Source organism: Odontomachus brunneus, unplaced genomic scaffold (genome assembly GCF_010583005.1).
Source record: "Odontomachus brunneus isolate Ranch 3 - 2012 unplaced genomic scaffold, Obru_v1 Obru_scaffold_083, whole genome shotgun sequence".
Classification (NCBI taxonomy): Eukaryota; Metazoa; Arthropoda; class Insecta; order Hymenoptera; family Formicidae; genus Odontomachus; species Odontomachus brunneus.
Window position 1 is genome coordinate 1025745 of NW_022639533.1, and position 19223 is coordinate 1044967.

Here is a 19223-nt window from a genome sequence, read left to right on the forward strand (position 1 = left end):
GGGGGGGGGGGGGGCAGGAGAAGTTGTCGTCGCGGGTGTGGGAGGATCGCGACGCGCGTCTCGATAGCGAGACGTTGGAGCTTGCCGATTTTCGGCGTCCGCCATAATTTTCGCACGACAGAGCGCGCAGATCTCTCGTTCTTCGTTCGGTGCTCACAGATTGACGCTTCTGCGCGACCGGGAAATCGATACGACACTTCTGCAACATTCTGCCAGGCATGTGATAAGACGTGTCTTTGGCAACGTTACGGTGTATCTTGAATATATCATGGTAAATCAAAACAGCCGACGTGGATGTGGATGCGGATGTAATATTTAAAGTAATACTCCGATGCAACAGCACACGCGGTTTCGTCGCACGAACAAATGCATAGTCGTAGAGAAACCGCGAGATATATCGTGTTATAACGTGGCACATATCGTAGTAAGGTGAAACCCAACAGATTTATGAGACTTCGCATTCATCTATGTTTGTTTTGCACAAATGTGCCTGAAGCAGTGGAGGTAATTGATAAACCTATGTTCGATGTTACCGATCGTACAATCCGTTATCGGTTCATGCCCATCTCATTCCTGTTTTCAAGTATCTTCCGAGCTCTTCGTCTCTAGGCTCTCAAGTGTGCTTCATCCACCCGAGCGACAGAATCCATTTCACTCTGTATGACACACAACGTTCATTCGCGGGATTGTCGTACGAAAAAGATCATCGGTTCATCGACACTTAATCGGCAAGTCGCTCCGTCTGATATTCTATTAATTTCGGAAACATCATGCTCGATAGTTTGGCGACGATGTGTGGGGGTTGTGCGCGCGTCAATAAATCATTGTGGAGGATGCTGTCGCCTGGGCCAATCGTCGAACTACGGCCGTTGGTTTTCCAGCGGGTGCGATTAAGCGTCAAAGCTCGAATCTAACAAGCGAAAAAGCCGGATATCAGGCTCGAACGTCCTCGCGCGCGGGTTCGCGAGGTCCGCTCATAGAGAACAGGGCCATTCAAGTAGTTAAAGCAGTGTCTCGGCGCTCGTCGTGGCGCCGTTTAACATCGACTCGAATGTCGTCGCGTCGTCGATTATCACTTGAGTCAATGAGAAGTGAAATTTGGTTCTCAGCGGCTCCGGAAGCTCTCGGCCCTCGAGGCCAACCTTCGAGGGTTGCTTCTCTCGAGCTCTTTTGCGTCGTGGGTTAATTATTTAAGGGAAGTGTGCTACGTTTTACAGATCGATACTTCTCAGAGAGAGATGTTGGATAACGAAATGCGTCACTCGCTCGTATTACCAGCGTGTATTCGTTAACCGACTACCACGTGTGACTAATGACTGTACGAGCGTCGAGTGTTTCTCCTAATGATTGAAATCAAGCCGCGGATTAATGAAGTGGGCCAGCGGCGCGTGAATGGATCCGCTGTTAATCGATCGCGACGATAAACCGGCGCGCGCACGTACGCGCGTCTCGTGAATTTAAGGTAGCTGTATCATGAAACGCGTTTCACGAGAATATCATGAAACGTTACGTACACGGTGAAATAGTATCCAGCTGCTCGCGCAATTAGAAAGGAGACTGATCATCCGACAGCCGAGATATTTGTGTCTCATTCGGACGATTTTACACGTGTTTCTTCAGAAAGACCAGCGTACTGTTTTCAACTTGCACTATTAATATCCTCTAAACCACATGTGAGATTTTGATGAAAAACTATTATGATATTAAAGACTAATATATAGATATTATACGTCAAATTTGAGAATTACAGACTATTTTTATTTTTCAAAACACCGCGGTGGGAAGTTCATAATTTATGATATTATTTGAAATACAATATGTCCCATTTTAATCGTGTAAAATATCTCAAATAAAGAAGAAATTATGAAGAAGATATTAGAAAAAATGTGTAAAACAAAATTGTTTGATTCCAAGGGTAGTTTACAAGATATTTCATATTTCTTTTGTACTGAAAAGTACTAGAATAAAATTAAAAAAATATCTTGAAAAATATTTGCTTCTCGATGATTTTATTTCACTACTTTTATACGCAGAATGATCAGACGATTTGATTTGTGTTAGAAAAATCATGTGATTCTATTTAAAGAATTATTATACATTTTTTTTAAAGAATTATTATACATTTTTATTTGACACATTTTTTTCATAGTCTTTTTTCTTTCAATATTTAAAGTAAGGAATTGAAATGGAACATGCTGAATATCATACTTTTTATACGAGAAATAAAGGCATTACTACCATTTTGGCTTCAAAATGCAACAGTGGAAGTTTATAATTTTTTTATAGTAATATTTGAAATACATATACATATTTATATACCTTTTCCATTATCTACACATTTTTGTGGTATAAATAGATGCATAAGATGTAGCACTCACATCAGAGAAAAATAAAAAATCATTTTTTTGCACTTGTAGTATTGTAAAAATATATATATGCAATGTGTCTCAGACCTTCATGATGACCCTTTATGAGAACGTAGAACGGATTGAGGTGAGCAAGAAAGTCCTGTGCCGTTTTGCACTATTCGCAATAATAGTCGAGATATTAATTAAAGAAGATTGGTGAATGATCACGCGCGATATGATAGATGAGCTGCAGTGGCGCCGTCTGCCGTTATATACTTATACATTAAGTCAAACAAAAAAGTCCTTTACCATTTTGCAAACGACCACATAGATTTAAATATTAAAGAAAATTGTTACATACATGATTGTATACCATAATGCACAAATTTTCTTTAATTAATATTTAAAAATCTATGTGGTCATTTACAAAATGGTAAAGGACTTTTTTGTTCAGTTTCACTTAATGTATAAGTATACAACGGCAAACGGCGCCACTGCAGCTCATCTATCATATTGCGTGTGATTATTCACCAATCCTTTTTAATTAATATCTTGACTATTATTGCGAATATCGCAAAACGGCACAGGACTTTCTTACTCACTTTAATCCGTTCTACGTTCTCACAAAGGGTCATCATGAAGATCTGAGACACCCTGTATATATATTTATCTCAGTTTTGTTCCAAATTAGCAGTGTGATATTTGGACGATGAAATAAAAGCATGGAAACGTAATTCTGTTTGATAAATAGTAAATTCACCCTCGAATCGAGTGGCACCCTCGACGCACCGCTGAAAATACGGCATTTAGCGACACAACTACTTTAATACGTGCACAGCCGCGCGCAATGATGATGAAAACACTGGATACGGGCGAACGCATTCTCTTTCTTCCTTTCGCCTATTCTTTTTTGTTTTCGTTGCGTTAACTACGCGATCAATAAACAAAATTCCATGGGCCGTCATATTTCCTCGTGTTTTTTTCTTTTTTTAATTTGCGGGAGTTTGAAGGTAGTCGATGCAGCCAGGCGTTTAACAATACTGAAATTGTTCCACTTTTCGAACTCTCCGAAATACAGACCGCTTCGGTATTAATGGAGGGAGCCGTGTTTGCTGAGACGAAAGGGCAATGACTTTAAATTTTTTGCTTGGAATAGTGCGCGCATGTCTCTTCGTTCAGACGCTTCTTCTAATTGTGTTCGCGTAATTATGTTCGCGACACTTGTGTGCAGTTGACGCGAATTCTATTTAATCACGTGCGCTATAAATTCTCCGGATATCTCGTTTCGCGAAGTTTATCATTTTTAACAGAATGTATTTTACATGTGTATGTATAATAAAAAAGCATGACTGACTTGTAAGTATTACTGTAGTTCGAACGGTTTTAAATATGATGCATTTTTCAATAATCAAGAAGATTATAAAGCATCTAAATTTATATAATTCCGCAACAAAATAGAACGGAAGCTTTCGTTTATTTCTAACACAATAAAATATAACTTTTTACTCCTGTATATTACGGTAAAACAGAAATGAGAAACGAGAAAGAATATAACGGGTCACAACATATTTTCCATTGAATATGGCCGTGACTTTCTTTTAATTTGATTATGATGGGTCACGCAATATATATAAATAAATAAAAATAAAGAAAAGACTGACTCGTTGCGCGAAATAGGCAAATAACCGTTCTATTTTCAACTTGAATTTTTCTCTACATTGACCGGAGCGATGCCAGCTTGGAAAATGGTCGGTTGAAGTAGAATTTCGCGTTCGATTTCATAGTGAACTCCATATGCTTGATAATGCGAGAGAGCGCGGAAAACAAAGGAGGAATGAAACAAAGGACACGGTCAACGCGATGATCTTTATTAGAAAAGAGCGTAAACTACCGGACGCGGAGAATCGTCCGGGCAGTGCTGTAAGAAAAAAAGTTGAAACGCGGGCGAGCGCATGGCCGGAAGGGTAATCGCATCTTCCAACAAGTTATAAACTCCGACAGTGCTAAGTTTAATTAAAACCTACAAGGCAGGCTCGTGAGGCCGCGCGCGCGTGCGTCGCCGAATTTCTTTTCGCGACGAGAGCTCTCTCTCTCCTCCACGACGTGGGTGGAGAGAGAGAGAGAGAGAGAGCTGTGTAGCCTCGGACTATCGGGAAGTCATCGGTTCAACAAGTGGAGCCGTTAAAGCGCTTAATACGCCGCATCGAGACGATATGTACTCGCGCGAAATCAATTTCGCTGCACGTAGCGGTAGTATATCGCACAACGCATCGGCTTTGATCAGCTTTCCTTTCATCGCCGGGATTCGCTATTTAGCGGAAAGTGCAAGGCACGGACTGTGTGCGCATCGCGCGCGCAACGCCACCCAAAAAATATGATCTCATTCTTAAGGGAATCCCCTCGTACATTCGCCTCAAGAAGATTCTTCTAAGACTAAGAGAAAGGTATTCTAAAGCACAATATTCTTAAAGTTAGAAGCATTTCTAACTTTATCTGTAGTGCAAGCCTCATTTGTTACGCCCTTCGTGAGAGTGGATTATGCTTCAAGTAAACACCCACAAAGCATTTAAATATACAAAGTACTCTCTATGTATTTACGTTTGTAGGTGTTGGACATACTATATGTGTGTACATCTGTGTAATGCACTGTATGTGCAGTGCATAACAAATGTACGTGCAAATATTACCGAAATAATGTACATAAAATGTCCCATGCATGTACATGTGTATACATACATAATGTATATTATTTGTACAAATTATGTATGTCCTTCTAATATACGTAACACACACATACACATATATGTGTATGTAAGTATCCAAAACTAACAAAATGAATATACATATATTATAATATTCATGAGTTAGTAATGCACATTGTTTGTACACCTGTGTGCATACACCGAACATTTAACATACATTATGTGGGAAATCCTATCCATCCGTGCGCGGCTATCCATCCTTTTATTGAATGTTGTCATACGGATGTACATTATAACACATACTATATATGCAGAGTGACATATATACCTCACATGATATCGATTCTATATTTCATGGATACACGTGGCTCGTAACATATTTAGGTATGTGTTTTACGTGGATCTATTACAAGATACATTCAGCGTGTGTATGTGCATGACCATCATATACTATATGATGTATATAATTTAATAAAAATACAATAAAAAATATGTACATTCATACTATGTGTCGTAATGTACATTTCCCCCTAAAACTCTTTCTATATATATATATATATATATGAAATGTATATACAGTATATATACAGGATATTATTTGCACATTATGAAGCATATATATATATATATATATATATATATATATATATATATTTAGGAAATATCCAATGTTATATGGATATATTCTTGATTCAAAAGGAAAAGAGTTAGAATAAAGTATAATACAGTTCCCATTAATAGTCTGTTTGGAAGAGGAATATTCTTCCGCTAAAAGCTTCCGCTCAGAATATGAAGATATGATCTTAGAAAGTTGCACCTTGCAATTTAAGCTCTGTTTGGGGGAGTATTAGGATATTCTCCTTTTGATTTTAGAAGAATCTTATCTTGAGGTCAATGCATTAAGGGAGTTCTGTTAAGGGAGAAGAACACTGTAGAGGCCTGTAGAGATTAATAGTATTTTAGGAATTTTTTAAAAGAAAACAATGCACATAAATGAAATTTTGTTTTATTTATACGAAAGTATATGTTTTATTGTGTATGTGGAAAAAAATGAGTCTGATATCCCTATTTTTATGCTTTTTGCTGTTTTTTATTGCATTTTTATCAAAACCACATTTTTCAACCTGGTTGACAGCATATTTTGAATAATTTTGATCTTATCGGGGTTCAGAAAAATTCAAAATACTTGTAAAATAAACACCTATTGTCTCATCGTAGTTTTTCTTTAAATTCAAAATTTAATTTTTTATACGTTAAAAAGTAGGCTAAAAAAAGAGATAAAATGTGACATTTTTTTTAATGTTTAATAATTCTTTTAATTTTTCGAAATTTAAAATTCCCTATGATAAGACTGAAGAGAGCGATCTATATTTTAAGAATTATTTTGATTTTTTCAGTACAAATCAATTGTTTTGCAGGAATTGTGTCAACCAGCCCACCCTTCTATTTTTAGAGGCCCGCTTGGGTCAATTCTGAAAAGCATAAAAATCAGATTCATTTTTTTTCCACATACACAATAAAATATATACTTTCGTATAAATAAAACCAATTTCATTTATGTGCATTATTTTCTTTCTTTTAAAAGATTCCTAAAATACCATTAATTTTCAGTCCTCTATGGGGTTCCTCTCCCTTAAGAATGAGATTGTATTTTTTTGGGTGATCGACATCAGGTCGCTATCAATCGTGACAAAGCAACAGATGTAAGTGTTCCTTTCGCGGAAACGAAACTGCAGCTTATTACCGAAGCTCCTTCCCGTTCGACCGTTCACTTAATCGCGTCAAGATTGTGGATTTTTTTCGTAAATTCGCCCGGCGCGGTAAATATCCTAACGCGCGTTTTACCGAGTCAACGCGCCGTGTTTGCGGCATTGTCGAGCGTCTGCGGCGAGAAATCGAAGGAACTATAACGTGTCAGTGTGCCGTACGTAGTCTTCTGGAACGTACCATCCCATGGAAATAGGGCCGGCAATGTGCCCGGAAGCCATTGTCGGAAAAAAAACAATAGCTGCAACGATGGATCGAGTTTTTTTTTGCATCTATTCAAGCTCTCGCGATTCGAATTCTTTTCAGAGAAAGGACAAAGGGGTGGACCGAGGGGGATCGATCCGAATAAATTCCACCCTCCTTGCGCCGCGCTAATATTCCGATCACGATACATCGTTCGCGATAAATCTATTTCGCGTTCTCCGCGCTGTTCCGCGATTTCGCTCGAATCGCTGACGTCCAATACGGGAGGACACCCAATATGGGATGTGGCTGGCTTTATGAAACACGCGAGAGAGAGACTCGAACGTACGTTCATCGTCAGCGGTAATCGTGCTGTATTAACGTCATTTTTGCGATAAATCACGGCGATTCGCGATACGACACGCACCAGCCGTTGTCACGGCGTTACGCTCGAGTTCAGCGACGACTACAGGAAGGGATGCCATGGACTCGCGACTGCAACGATAACGATAAGAATACGCCGCATTCTTCCGACGCGCGCGAGACATCATTAGCCATTTCGCGGGCAACTTCGCTCGAAGAGTCTTCCCATTCGGCGGGGCGAGCTTGTCGGCATTTCCCCGACGAGGTGAGCGAAGAGAACGAGAAGTAGGTAGAAACGTGAAGAGACTACGAAAGTTCGGTTGTCGCGTCGTCGTCGGGCGGCACCTCTACACCGGCTGATAGATGAAAATGGATGTCATATACGGAGAGATGCTTGGTGATAGTGGTTGCTGCGGCGGTTGTGGTATATGTATATATACGTATATATACATATATATATATTGTTCTTTTTTTTCATAGCTGGCGGTAGTGCAGTTAAATGCAGTGCTGTAAGGTGCAGGCACGCGCGCATATAGGTAGTGCAGTAGTAGTAGTAGTAGTAGTGGTAGTAGTAGAGTTAGTAGAGTTAGTAGTAGTAGTAGTAGGTAGTAGTAGATAAGGTAGTAGAGTCCATTACAGGCGGACACAGGTTAATGGTAAAATAGTTACCCGGGCCTTGCCGCTGCCAGAGTGATCTCCGCTCGCGGAGGAGGAAGGACTCACCCGGTATCCACCGAGGTTGCTCACCACGCAGGTGAAGGTAGCGTCTCGACCCTGAGGGATCGTTACGTTCTCCAGCGGGTAAACGAAGTCTGGCTCTAGCCCCGTCACTGAAACAACCAAGACATAGGGTTGCGCATCAATAGGTTGCGATTTCGTTCGAGGGTGTTTCCGCTCCTCTTTGAGTTTTTCAGCGCTTGCTGAGCGGTGATAGTGATGGCGTCGGTTGTGTTAAACCGCTCAAAGTGTTCAGCGTATTTTTGGAGAAAGAAATAAAGAGAAGGGGAGAGAGAGAGAGAGAGAAAGAGACAAAGAGAGAAGCGCGCGGAAAGATCTCGATTGTAATTGTATTCGTGTTCTAGTTTCCGTCTTAGATGCGCCGCTCTCGATCGCGAAATATCGCGTGAAAATCGCTCCATCGCTTCCCACGGAAATGCCGTATATCGGGAAGAGTCGCAGTAGTTTCGCAAAAATATCCCGCGGCTTTTACTACGCCGCGCGCCACGAACACGCGGGATATTTTATGTCGCGTTATATATTCATGGAAAAAAACGGGCCTTTGTGGAGAAAGTTTGGCGTTATGGAGCGTCCATACAGCTATCTCATAACAGAAACCATCGTGCACCGAGCGCGAATGCTTAAGTACCAGCGGATTTTTCTTCCTCTCTATTTTTTTTTAGTTTTCATTTTTCCACCTCGTAGACCGCTTAAAAATGACAAACCGGCGAGTCGCTGGTGGAATGTACGAGGCAATCTCGTGATCCGATGCGCGTTTCCGATGCGTTTTTCGATACTTGAGGGAATCCGGATAAAAATTAATCAGGGCGGACTCTAAAAAGTAATGTAGTTAGTAGTCAGAGATATACCAAAATAGGCACGTCTTCATGGAACCCAGATATAGTTAGATAGGCAAATTTTGAATAGAATTTCGCGAATAGGTCATGAATTGATGCTGACGTAGATGGCCCAAACGAGGTTTGTACCGATAGTGCTTGGTGAGGGGCAAGTTGTCCAATTTCTGAAACGGTTTCAGTGTGAAAACGATTATTTGTTAACAGTTAATGATTGATAACGTAAGTATTTTGATGAGTATTTTACTCTATTTTTTAAATAGTTCAAATTTTAGTATATTGCAAAGTTTTTCGTGATTTTACATAAAAAAATATGAATAAACAAATTAGTTGAAGAAAAAGAGAGAGGAAGATGTTTGATATTCTTTGATAATAATAATAGTATTATATATAATAAAAAAATTATAAATATTGTAATAAAAATTGCAGCAAAAGTTGTAAAAAAAATTGTGATAAGCATTGTTAAAAAAAAAATTTAATTTATTATATCTTAAGTGAATATATATCAAAGTAAAAATAAATAAAATAAAACGTATCAAAATATAAGATCTCTATTCATTATTTGAGTCAGAGTTTAGTTAGCCATATTAAGATAGGATCTAATCAGGTTTACAAGTCTAAGCACTAATTTGTAAGAATGTTATTACACATTTCTGTGTAGGACCTAGTGGACCTGTAGAACCTTGATAAAAGTAGGGAAAAACTGTTTAGATCCTTTTTAATTCTCCCATTTTAAATTTCTACGTGGGAAGGTTCGTCGTCCTGATGTTGTCAAGCACGCCAAAAGTCGCGTGAGACGATATTTATACACCAGCAGACTAAGTCGAGCCACGCGCAAATCGTATTTCGCTGCTCGGCCACGTCAAATCACTGTTGGCACACGTGACAGTCATACTAAATTAACTTATGTAATGGAAATAGTTCGTTAATGGGCACCCCGTCGCGCTGTGTGTATCTCGCAGATTGTAACGAACCGAGTCGATAGCACTTATTCGCTTTACGGTGTAAAAGTAATCAGCGCGGAATTAACACCTGTCGCATGTGAAATAGTTTCGCGGCGAGTTTTATTTTGGCTCGTATATCTCGGCCTCGGTAAACGATATGGCGAAATTGCTGGGGCCGCGGCTTGTCCCGTGTAAAATAGTGCGCTATTTTTCCAAATATCTCCCGCATGCAAGTGCTATAATATTTTTATGACGAGTCCACGGGACTGATAATCCCGCGGCGTAAAAACACTACTTTATTATTCTCACCGAAAAGCGGCACGTATGTTGCGTTTTACTGCATATCACGTTGCCATTTAACGTCGAATATCAATCATGAACTTCAACGTTTGATTTGTTATACATGCGTGTATATACAAATCGCGCGCGCTCATAATTGATATGGATTTCATAATTCGCCGTTTTCTGCGTGCGCGCGCGCACGCTATTTCTATAATAAAACACAGAAAACAAAGAATATTCTTGTTTTAAAAATATCTTTATTTCTGACACGTAGATCTTTAAATGTGTTTACATAGCGTTAAACGACCAAGACAAGTTACTTGCATCAATACCGTAATTTACATATCAGTTTTCAATTTTACATATGAAACAATGTTTGTTAATTTGAATATATTAGTTTTAAATGAATGCTCTAGTTTTTTTCTATGTGAACACCGCGACGCACGACGAGTCGCGTAAACGCGGTATGTTCTATGCAGTCCCATAAAAGAAACGCAACAACGATCACATCCCACGCGGTAAGATCCGGGAATTTCCCGAATGGCGACAATGCGAGGGCAATACAGGAAATTGGTAAGCTGCGTGATGGAAATTTTATCGACTATATTTTTCTCGCTGCGGTCGCGAGGAAGGGGGACAATCACCGCCATGGCGGGATTTAATATTGGAAATTGAATCCCTGTTACTTTTAGCACTTATCTTTGAACGAATTTGCACATTTTTTTTATCTCGCCGTAACATTCCGCGCGTAACTCGATCACCGCGATAGTTTCGGGACGTGATGGGGGACTCTACTTGTGGAATCGATACTTCGATATCAATTAATGGACATTGCAAACAGCACATAGTGCTGTCCTGTTGTCCTGTCTGTCCTTTGAATAAGCTCTCTTCCACGTTGTGCAACGGTTTATTATTGCAACATTTGTCATAGGATGTTTCTTTAATATTTACTCGAAAAATCCGACGCGAATGGAGGAATTTATCGAAGAGAAGTATTTGTCGATGTAATCACACGGTGCTCATATCTATATAGTATCTTGACATTTTCATTATTCTTTTTGTATCTTTAGTATGCTTCAAGCATGCGAAAATGCGAGTCGTCCGAGAGCGAGACGTTCTATTTTCTTTTCCTCCACGATACGGCTGCAGTCTCTGCTCGGGTTTGAGGAAAATAAAGCTGGAATATTATGCGCTATAACGCGTCACATGGCCATTATATAATTGCGATGCGGGGGAGACGCGCTCTCTTCGAGATAAAGAGAGAGATTCAATATGATACTTTGCGCGTCCCGCTGAACGATACAAAGAAACTGACTTACGAGAAAAGTTGGCACGAGCGCGCGCTCGCGCGAAAAGAACCTCCGCGTATTGAATTTAAATTCGCGGCTGGCGGTGGCTGTATCGTCTAATGTAACTCGGTTATGTGAATTTTATGAGGCCAAATGGAAGGCGGGGAGAAACGTGTCTTATGAAACTCGCTGATCGATTTATCTGACATTCTCGCGGTGACAGACACGAGCAAAAATGGTTTCGCGATCTTCTCGCGCGCATCTCCAAAAATGCTCCGACGTTTTCGCTGTTGCAACGCATCTCGCGTGATAGAGAAGACTGTCGGTCCTGTTTCTCTTTCTCTCCCGCTTCCTCCTCTTTTCTCTCTCTCTCTCTCTCTCTCTCTCTCTCTCTCTCTCTCTCTCTCTCTCTCTCTCTCTCTTTCGAGACCCACGGGAAAAATGACTCGTTAACGAAACGGCGACAGATGTTTGTCTTCACGATGAGGAGCGACGCGAGCGACTTCGTGGACAGGATGATACACTTTGGGGCCGCGTGCTACATTTCCGACGTCACTTTCGTGTGACGTTAATATAATTGGTTACGCAGGTACATGCGCTCGCGCGCGCTGTAATTCGTCGCAATAGCAACAGCGTGAGGTCTCTATGCTTTAAGGAAAATGGCTTTCCCTCCTGGGGGATGAATTTTACAGCCGCGATGTGACGAAGACGTAGGACATATCGCGGCGCGCCGCCGTCGCCGCCGAGGAGCGGCAACTTCACCGGCTGAATTTTACGAGGATATTTGAGGAGTGACGCGTGTATATAAACACTGAGTAACTCGGCGCGTTTGTAAAACATATCGCGAAATTTCCGTTCGCTAAACACGCCGACGGCCGAATAAATTGAAACAAATAGAATTACCGGGCACCACTGACGGTAAATATTGAGCGATGTCAGTGCCGGCTGAGTCTCTCTAATGGAAAATCTTTGACGTGTTAAAGTATTCCATTTCCGTAGTTTTGTACACCACGGCCACTTGCCGACGTGTACTCCATGACAAATTGCACGGCGACGAGTGATGCTGTTTCTTCGGTAGACATACGAATAAATAAAATAATCGCCGTACTCATTAAAAAAAAAAAAATAAACCGCCTTTAAAAGCCTCAAGAGCTTTAAAAAATATGAAATATAATTTTGACTCAAAAGAGAGAAATATTCCTATCTAACTACATCCTAATGTTTTATCCTAATATTCGAACGATATTAGAAGTTGGCGCAAAGACCTGACTGATTTAGTCAATAATCATATCTTTTTTTATTATTTATTTTTCTACAGCTACATAGTTTTTCTCACTTAATTTTTCTTTTCTGTGCCGACTTCTAATATAGTTGGACTATTATATAGGATAGTAGATGCATAGAGAAAGATTGAGACAAAATAATTTTATGTTTTTTAGGTCTTTTGAACTTTTTGAAAGCAATTTATTTTCGTTTTAGAAAAGTTTTAATACTTTTTAATTATTTAGAAAGCTAGAAGAGCTTCTGAAGTCGGTTGGAAATAAAAATTTCATCTTGTACCTTTAGATGTTCTCGGATTTTCGAGAAAAGTAACGAAATTACTTAATTTTTGAGTTAGTTAAGAGCAAACCTTAGAGTAATGATATTACTCTAAAGATAAATGCAAATAACATACTGAATAAGTTATAGAAAGTTTTATTCCAATCTTTAACGGTTCTCGAGTTATGAGAAAATATACAAATAGGTTATTATAGGGTATTATGTACAAAACAAATTAAGAACTTTCTTTTTGGGAAGTCGATCGAAAAGAGAGTAAAAAAGTAAGTCAGATTAATAATCTAACATCGGAATTTGAATTTTAAGATATGATCAACAGTAGAACGAAATTGAAACAGATATTGATAAAAATAATAAAAATGGAATAGAAAGAAATCAACTCTATAAATTAATAGAAAGAAATAATAAAATAAATAAAAGAAGTAAGTAAAAAAAGGAAGAAGAAAAAAAGTAGTAAGATGAAGGAAGGAACAAAAAGAAAGAATTAAATTTCAAGATTGGGCCCATTTTGTTGCACAAGCAGCCAGCAATCGTCATTAATCCAACGATCGAAATTCAAAGCCGACCGAATCCGTTGTAAATTGCGGCACTTATGGGCATAAAGCAATTAAATTAGTAAGAGGAGCGTCGCGCCGAAACGCTTGTACTTTATGCAGAGCAACGGCCTCGCATAAATTGTCCTCGCCTACAAAGGACAGTGCAAAGTAATACCACTTAATCCCTCTACCTCGCTTTACAATAAAACCGTCGCGCTATCCTACGGAGCGCAATGTAAAGTCCGGGCGTGTAATGTTCGTTTATCTTCCATCGTGTGCAAAGCAACGACTCGAAACCAAATGCAAATTTTGTTTACGCTCTATCAGGGCCTTTATTGCGCAATTAAAGCGTCTCTGTAAAGTTGTCCGCGTTTCGAAAGGCGACGTGGCAGAAAGAATTTCGCAGTGGTGTTGTGTAAAACACACAATGTGTGGTCACGACGTATTCTTCACACGGGGAGAATTCTATAGCATAAATTACTGTAGAATTTTGTAACTAAGATCAATATTATGCAGTAATCGATCATCCTTTAATTTCATACATGTTACTTATATTTTATATAAGTGTTACTTATATTTTATATTTTAGGAACCGAAATATATGCTGCTAAAAGACTTATTATGTTTCTGCTATAAGCGGAATTCAGTGTTCCCTTAGCAAGGCAAACCTTACTCTGACATATTTTATTTTCTTGCACTACTTAAAATATAATAAAAATGAGAAAAAATTTATACGAATAGAGATTTTAATGTTCTCTCTATGTAGAATTTCGGTGTTTGCGCTTTTTAAAGTATTATGTGCAAATTCATCGTGCAAAAACAGAGTGAAAGAGACAAGTTTCCTCCGTGCTTTTGTATCCAAAACGAAATCCTATAAGCTGTATATTTTCGTAATAACCGAAATTTATATGAACACATCGTGCTGCATCGTAGCTAACCTGTCCTGCTAGTAGGGCAGGTCAACCTGCAGCCCAAGATAGATTGGTTACACATAAAACACGTATGATCTTGGAAAAACATATTTTATCGTTTGCATTTATTCATTTATTTCGTTAATAGATTGATTTATTTATTACATTTATTTTTTGTAATAAGCGAGATTTACTGTTGCTTCGGAAAAAAGCGTAAAGATATATTTTCGAGAGACAGAATAAAGTGATTTCTGTTTTTTATTTGCGTAGCGTAATTTGATTTCTTGTTGGTGGGGTATTGATCTTTGTCAGTTTTGGAAAATACGCTTTGGGAGTATTGACGCTCGAAAATTCAATTGGCTGCTTCTAAAACCAAAATTTCTCTTTTTCTAATTCAGGATTCTATTTTTATCAGAATTTTTGTCTTTTTAATTTAATATTTCTTTCCCCATCAAAATTTTCTCTTTTTTTAATTAAATATTTTTTTTTATCAAATTTCCTTTTTTTTAATTCAATATTAAAATGCAGTATGATATTAATGAGATGATATTAATGAGACGTTTCAAACAGAACATCATGTGGTTTCTTTTCTACTGTTCCTCTCCTACATTATTTTTTTCTTAATTTAATATTTCTTATTCCATTAAAATTTTCTTTTTTTTTTTTAATTCAGTATTTTCACGATATTAGTAAGAGGTATTCTGAGGGAAAAGTACCGACGTTCCAAACGCAACATCATCTGTTTTTCTCTTTTCCACTGTTCCTCTCCCACAATCAATATACAAACGAGACGCATGCTATACCGGGTCTCTTTTACGACACGCGTCTCACACGAATCGTCCGATATAGACCTGCGAGGGGAAGAGGGGGAGAGGGGGAATTCGTTTCTCGCTTAAATTATGGCTCGCGATCGATGCCCGAGGAATCAGTAATTCCCATCTCGCGATGCATCGTTCGCTTGCTCGTATCGGCGGCGTAAATGCATCTCGCGGAGTTACGAGCTTACAACTATTCGCGCGGCCGCGCCTCGCGGAAAGATGTGAAGCATGGAGAACGCGGGACTGGGAAAATGCAAAAGGAGGAAAGAAAGGAGGGAGAAGGAAAAAAGGAACGAGAAAGCGCGCAAGGAGTGCACGTTCGCGCACATCGCGCGGCGTATTCCCACTCAATTAAGAAGTTTCCTTGACAGAAATTTTTCCCGTAAACTCGCGGCGGTGGGCGCGGGAGGGGGGGGGGCGGGGCCGGGCAGCACACGCGCGTGCAATTTGCACGCCGTGAGTTTATCCGCCACCGGTGTCGACGGAGTCGAAAGAGTCGCGATAATAGCGCGCTATCGACGCTCACGGCTGAAGGGTTACAGGATTGGATTTTCGCGGGGGAGGGTCCGCGCGATGCGGAACGTTCCGAAAGTTCCGGCTGCGTGTCGCGCGCGAGCCGTTTTATTATTATTTTTTTTTTTCACTCGCCGTTTCTCTCCCAGCGCTCGCGTTACGCGACGACTTATGACGGATCTTTCTCACGTTAGCATCAAGGATGTCTGCCGCGTTCACGCAACTACAAATACGATCCTGACGGACGGAAGCCTTCTGCATGGCAGAAGTTTTACACGCCTGACGAAAATGGATGACGTTCACGCACGATACACACGCGCGCGCGCACACACACACACGCACACGTGAACGTGCGAGCGCGTTGAAATTGCCCGACGTGACAGATACGGGGATGTACCGGGTATATCAGAAGTCTTATTCCCCGCAGCAGTCGTAAATTCTCCGAGTGGTTGTTAGCTTATTAGATTTTTCAATTTGAGACACGGTCAATAGACAACTACTTGACTAGGGAAGACGGTATTAATAGCTGCGAATTGTGACTTTCGTGAAAACGAAAGAGCTGGTCGTGGAAACCGGTAATTTAAAAGGGACATAAAGATTTGAATTTTCGAAATAAAAATGATTCTGATTTTTCTTTCGTTTTCTGATAAAGTGAGTCCTTACAAGTATTTTATGTGTCTCATATATATTTTTACTAAATTAAAATACTTTATATTTTCACTAAATTAAAAATTTCGGGGAATTAAATTACATTCTGGCGAGCAGAAAATACAAACTGAGGCACGAACGTTCTGAAGGCCAAATAGTCGCGCCGTTGTTAGAGTAGGAGACAATTGTTATAAATAAATAGTTAGAAGGAGACAAAAGGAAGCACATGAGTGCAAGTACCATAACAATACATATTACACGTTTAGTAGTGTTGGTATGCTGTCTCGTGATGATCGCGAGCTCGCGTATGCATTGAAACTTGAAACGTGGTGTTCTCGAAACTATGTTTTCCAACGATTTTGCAAGCGTAACTTCAAAACAAATAAAGATATCGAGATGTTCTCTTTCCCAAATTACAAAGGAGATTAAATTCCCCACAGATCCGACTAAATTCTTGAATAAAATGTTATTTATTTAGATTTTATTGTAACATTTAATTTCGTCGAGTTTTGGTAGTTTCGCTGCTATTTGGGTAATTTACATCGAAATTTTTTGTTCAGTTTGTAGCAGGAAATTTTGTATTGAATTAATTGCTATGTCTGTGCGCTAACAAGTTAAATTTGCCCCATTTTTCATGCATTCAGACGCTTTCAACTCTCTTTAAGCACAGTGACTTTAGGTACAACCTGTAGAAAATTTCACTCGATAACGGTCGTGATAATCCATCGAGTTGGGTCTGAGGGCGTGCAGCATAAAAGTTTTGCACGGTATAACGAATGCACCTCGCGAGGTGAAGCGCGCGCGATAGAAGACGCGCTGCGGACGAGAAGTTCGGTAACGGGATGCCGTTGACAGATCGATTGTACGGGGAAGAAGGGGAGAGAACGAGAAAGATAGGGAGATGGAGAAACTTTGGAGACAAAGAGGAGAGACACGTCCCAAGAAACTTATAAATTTAAACAAGCCCCCGATTTCGGAATTGTTTAGGGGACTCTGGTCGAGATGTGTAACCCAGTTTACAATTAAAAGAGAATACTGTCGTGTTACACTTCGCATTTGATCGCGTGTCGTAAAGTTTCTAAGTTTGATTTTAGACACGAGCGCTCATGACAAAAAGTAGGTTGCTTGATTTTGCAAATTCATAGCTTACCAAACGAAATTTGCCAAACGAAGCTTGCGAAACGAAATAATCTTAACAATTAAGCAGATTTGTTCATGCAGCAAAAATATAGCGTATAATATTTAAGTATAATAACACGTGAATAATAATAAAAAATGAATAACAATATGAGTATATGACAATGAGCTCGATTTAAATTTATGGTGAGTCTACTTTATAAGACTGTTATCAAGAAAACATTTCTTGTTGAAGATAACCACTGAGGGGATGCTAAAGCTGAAAACTCTATCGACAGAATATTGACATTTCTCTGTGAAGTTTACGCCGTATTGGTTGTACAGAATTAAAAATGCTTTTACGCAATGAAAATACGTGCAAAAATAGACACACATCACATAGAAGCGAATAACCCTTTTTACAGATGTATACGAAGTGTCAAGCTATCAAAATGTCACATTGACTATGGACTTGTTAAATATTCCCACTTGCTAAATTAATCAATAGTTATGAGAAACGCATAGCTAGAAACGAGTGCAACTGGTTGGAAATTTTTAATGACTATCGATCTAATAAATGATACAACAGCCATGCGTTCGAGTGTACAAGAAATACGAAAAGGATAGCGTGATTGTGCTAGTGACGGCTCTGCGTCATCGACGTTTTTCGAGTTCATCATCAACTTTAGCATCCCCTTAAATGAAGGAAAGTAAACTGAGTCGCCGCTTTTCTCAGCAGCGGAATGACATTTTTCTGTATGCGTGGTTCCCCGTATATTACAGTTATAGATTCGCTAAGCCAGCGCGGTTTCTCGTTGCAACTGCAAATCCCTCTTTTCGCGGCGAAAGTAGAAGACAGAACGATCCGGGTTCAGTCGTGTGCGCGCGCGCGGCAGGTCGCGCGGATCGTTTATTATCGCCGGAGGTGTGGTTCTTAATTGTCACGTTGCTTAATCAAGCGGAACGCGCGCCGTAATTATGGAAATATGAGGACGCGCGCGCGCGCGCGTGCGTTTCTCTATTCGCGTATTTGCGTCACTCCGCGGAAAAGTTTCGTATTTACGTAGGAAAAAATTAGAAGCGCAGTTCGTCGCCGAACTCTCCACTTCGGGCGCTCCGACGCGCACGCCAGCCACATTCAGTGCATTCAGTGCATGCGCCGGGAGTTCCCCGCGCGCGCGACTGCAGCCGCTAAACTAGCCATAAATTTGATTTCGCGGTTTAACGTGAATATAGCAAAAACACGTCGCCATACATCGGGGAGTTTCTTTTTTTTTTTTTTTTTGCCGAATGCAAATTACGCAGCATTCTCCCGTTTTGCGGGATATCACGGCGATAGATCGACGATGAAATGTTTTTTTGTTGTTGTTTTAAACGGATAACTCTCTGACGACATCGCTCGATTATACGGCGTGTATATCCGTGCGCGGTTGCGAAAGCGCGACAGCACGCGCGTTTATTTTTCCCGTTTCTTTTTTTCGGCAACAAATTAATCGGATCTGTTGCCTTTGACGCGTCGATCGTTGCGCCAGGCGTGTTATGACGTTCCCGTGTTTTCGCGCCTCTCGTTGACGCCGGTCACGCGGCGGGCCAATCCGGGAATCGCCACCACGTACCACGGCGGCTGGATTAGAGAGAGAGAGAGAGAGAGAGAGAGAGAGAGAGAGAGAGAGAG

The 19223-nt window shown here is 40.0% G+C and overlaps 1 protein-coding gene across 1 annotated transcript in view; it reads right to left on the reverse strand.

The window, feature by feature from the left end:
- LOC116847826 (lachesin-like) overlaps positions 1-19223 on the reverse strand; it is a 222032-nt gene that overhangs the window by 45128 nt on the left and 157681 nt on the right. The window contains exon 3 of the mRNA XM_032823241.1: positions 8033-8193. Coding sequence (XP_032679132.1) covers positions 8033-8193 — 161 coding nt within the window. The remainder of the gene's footprint in view (positions 1-8032; positions 8194-19223) is intronic.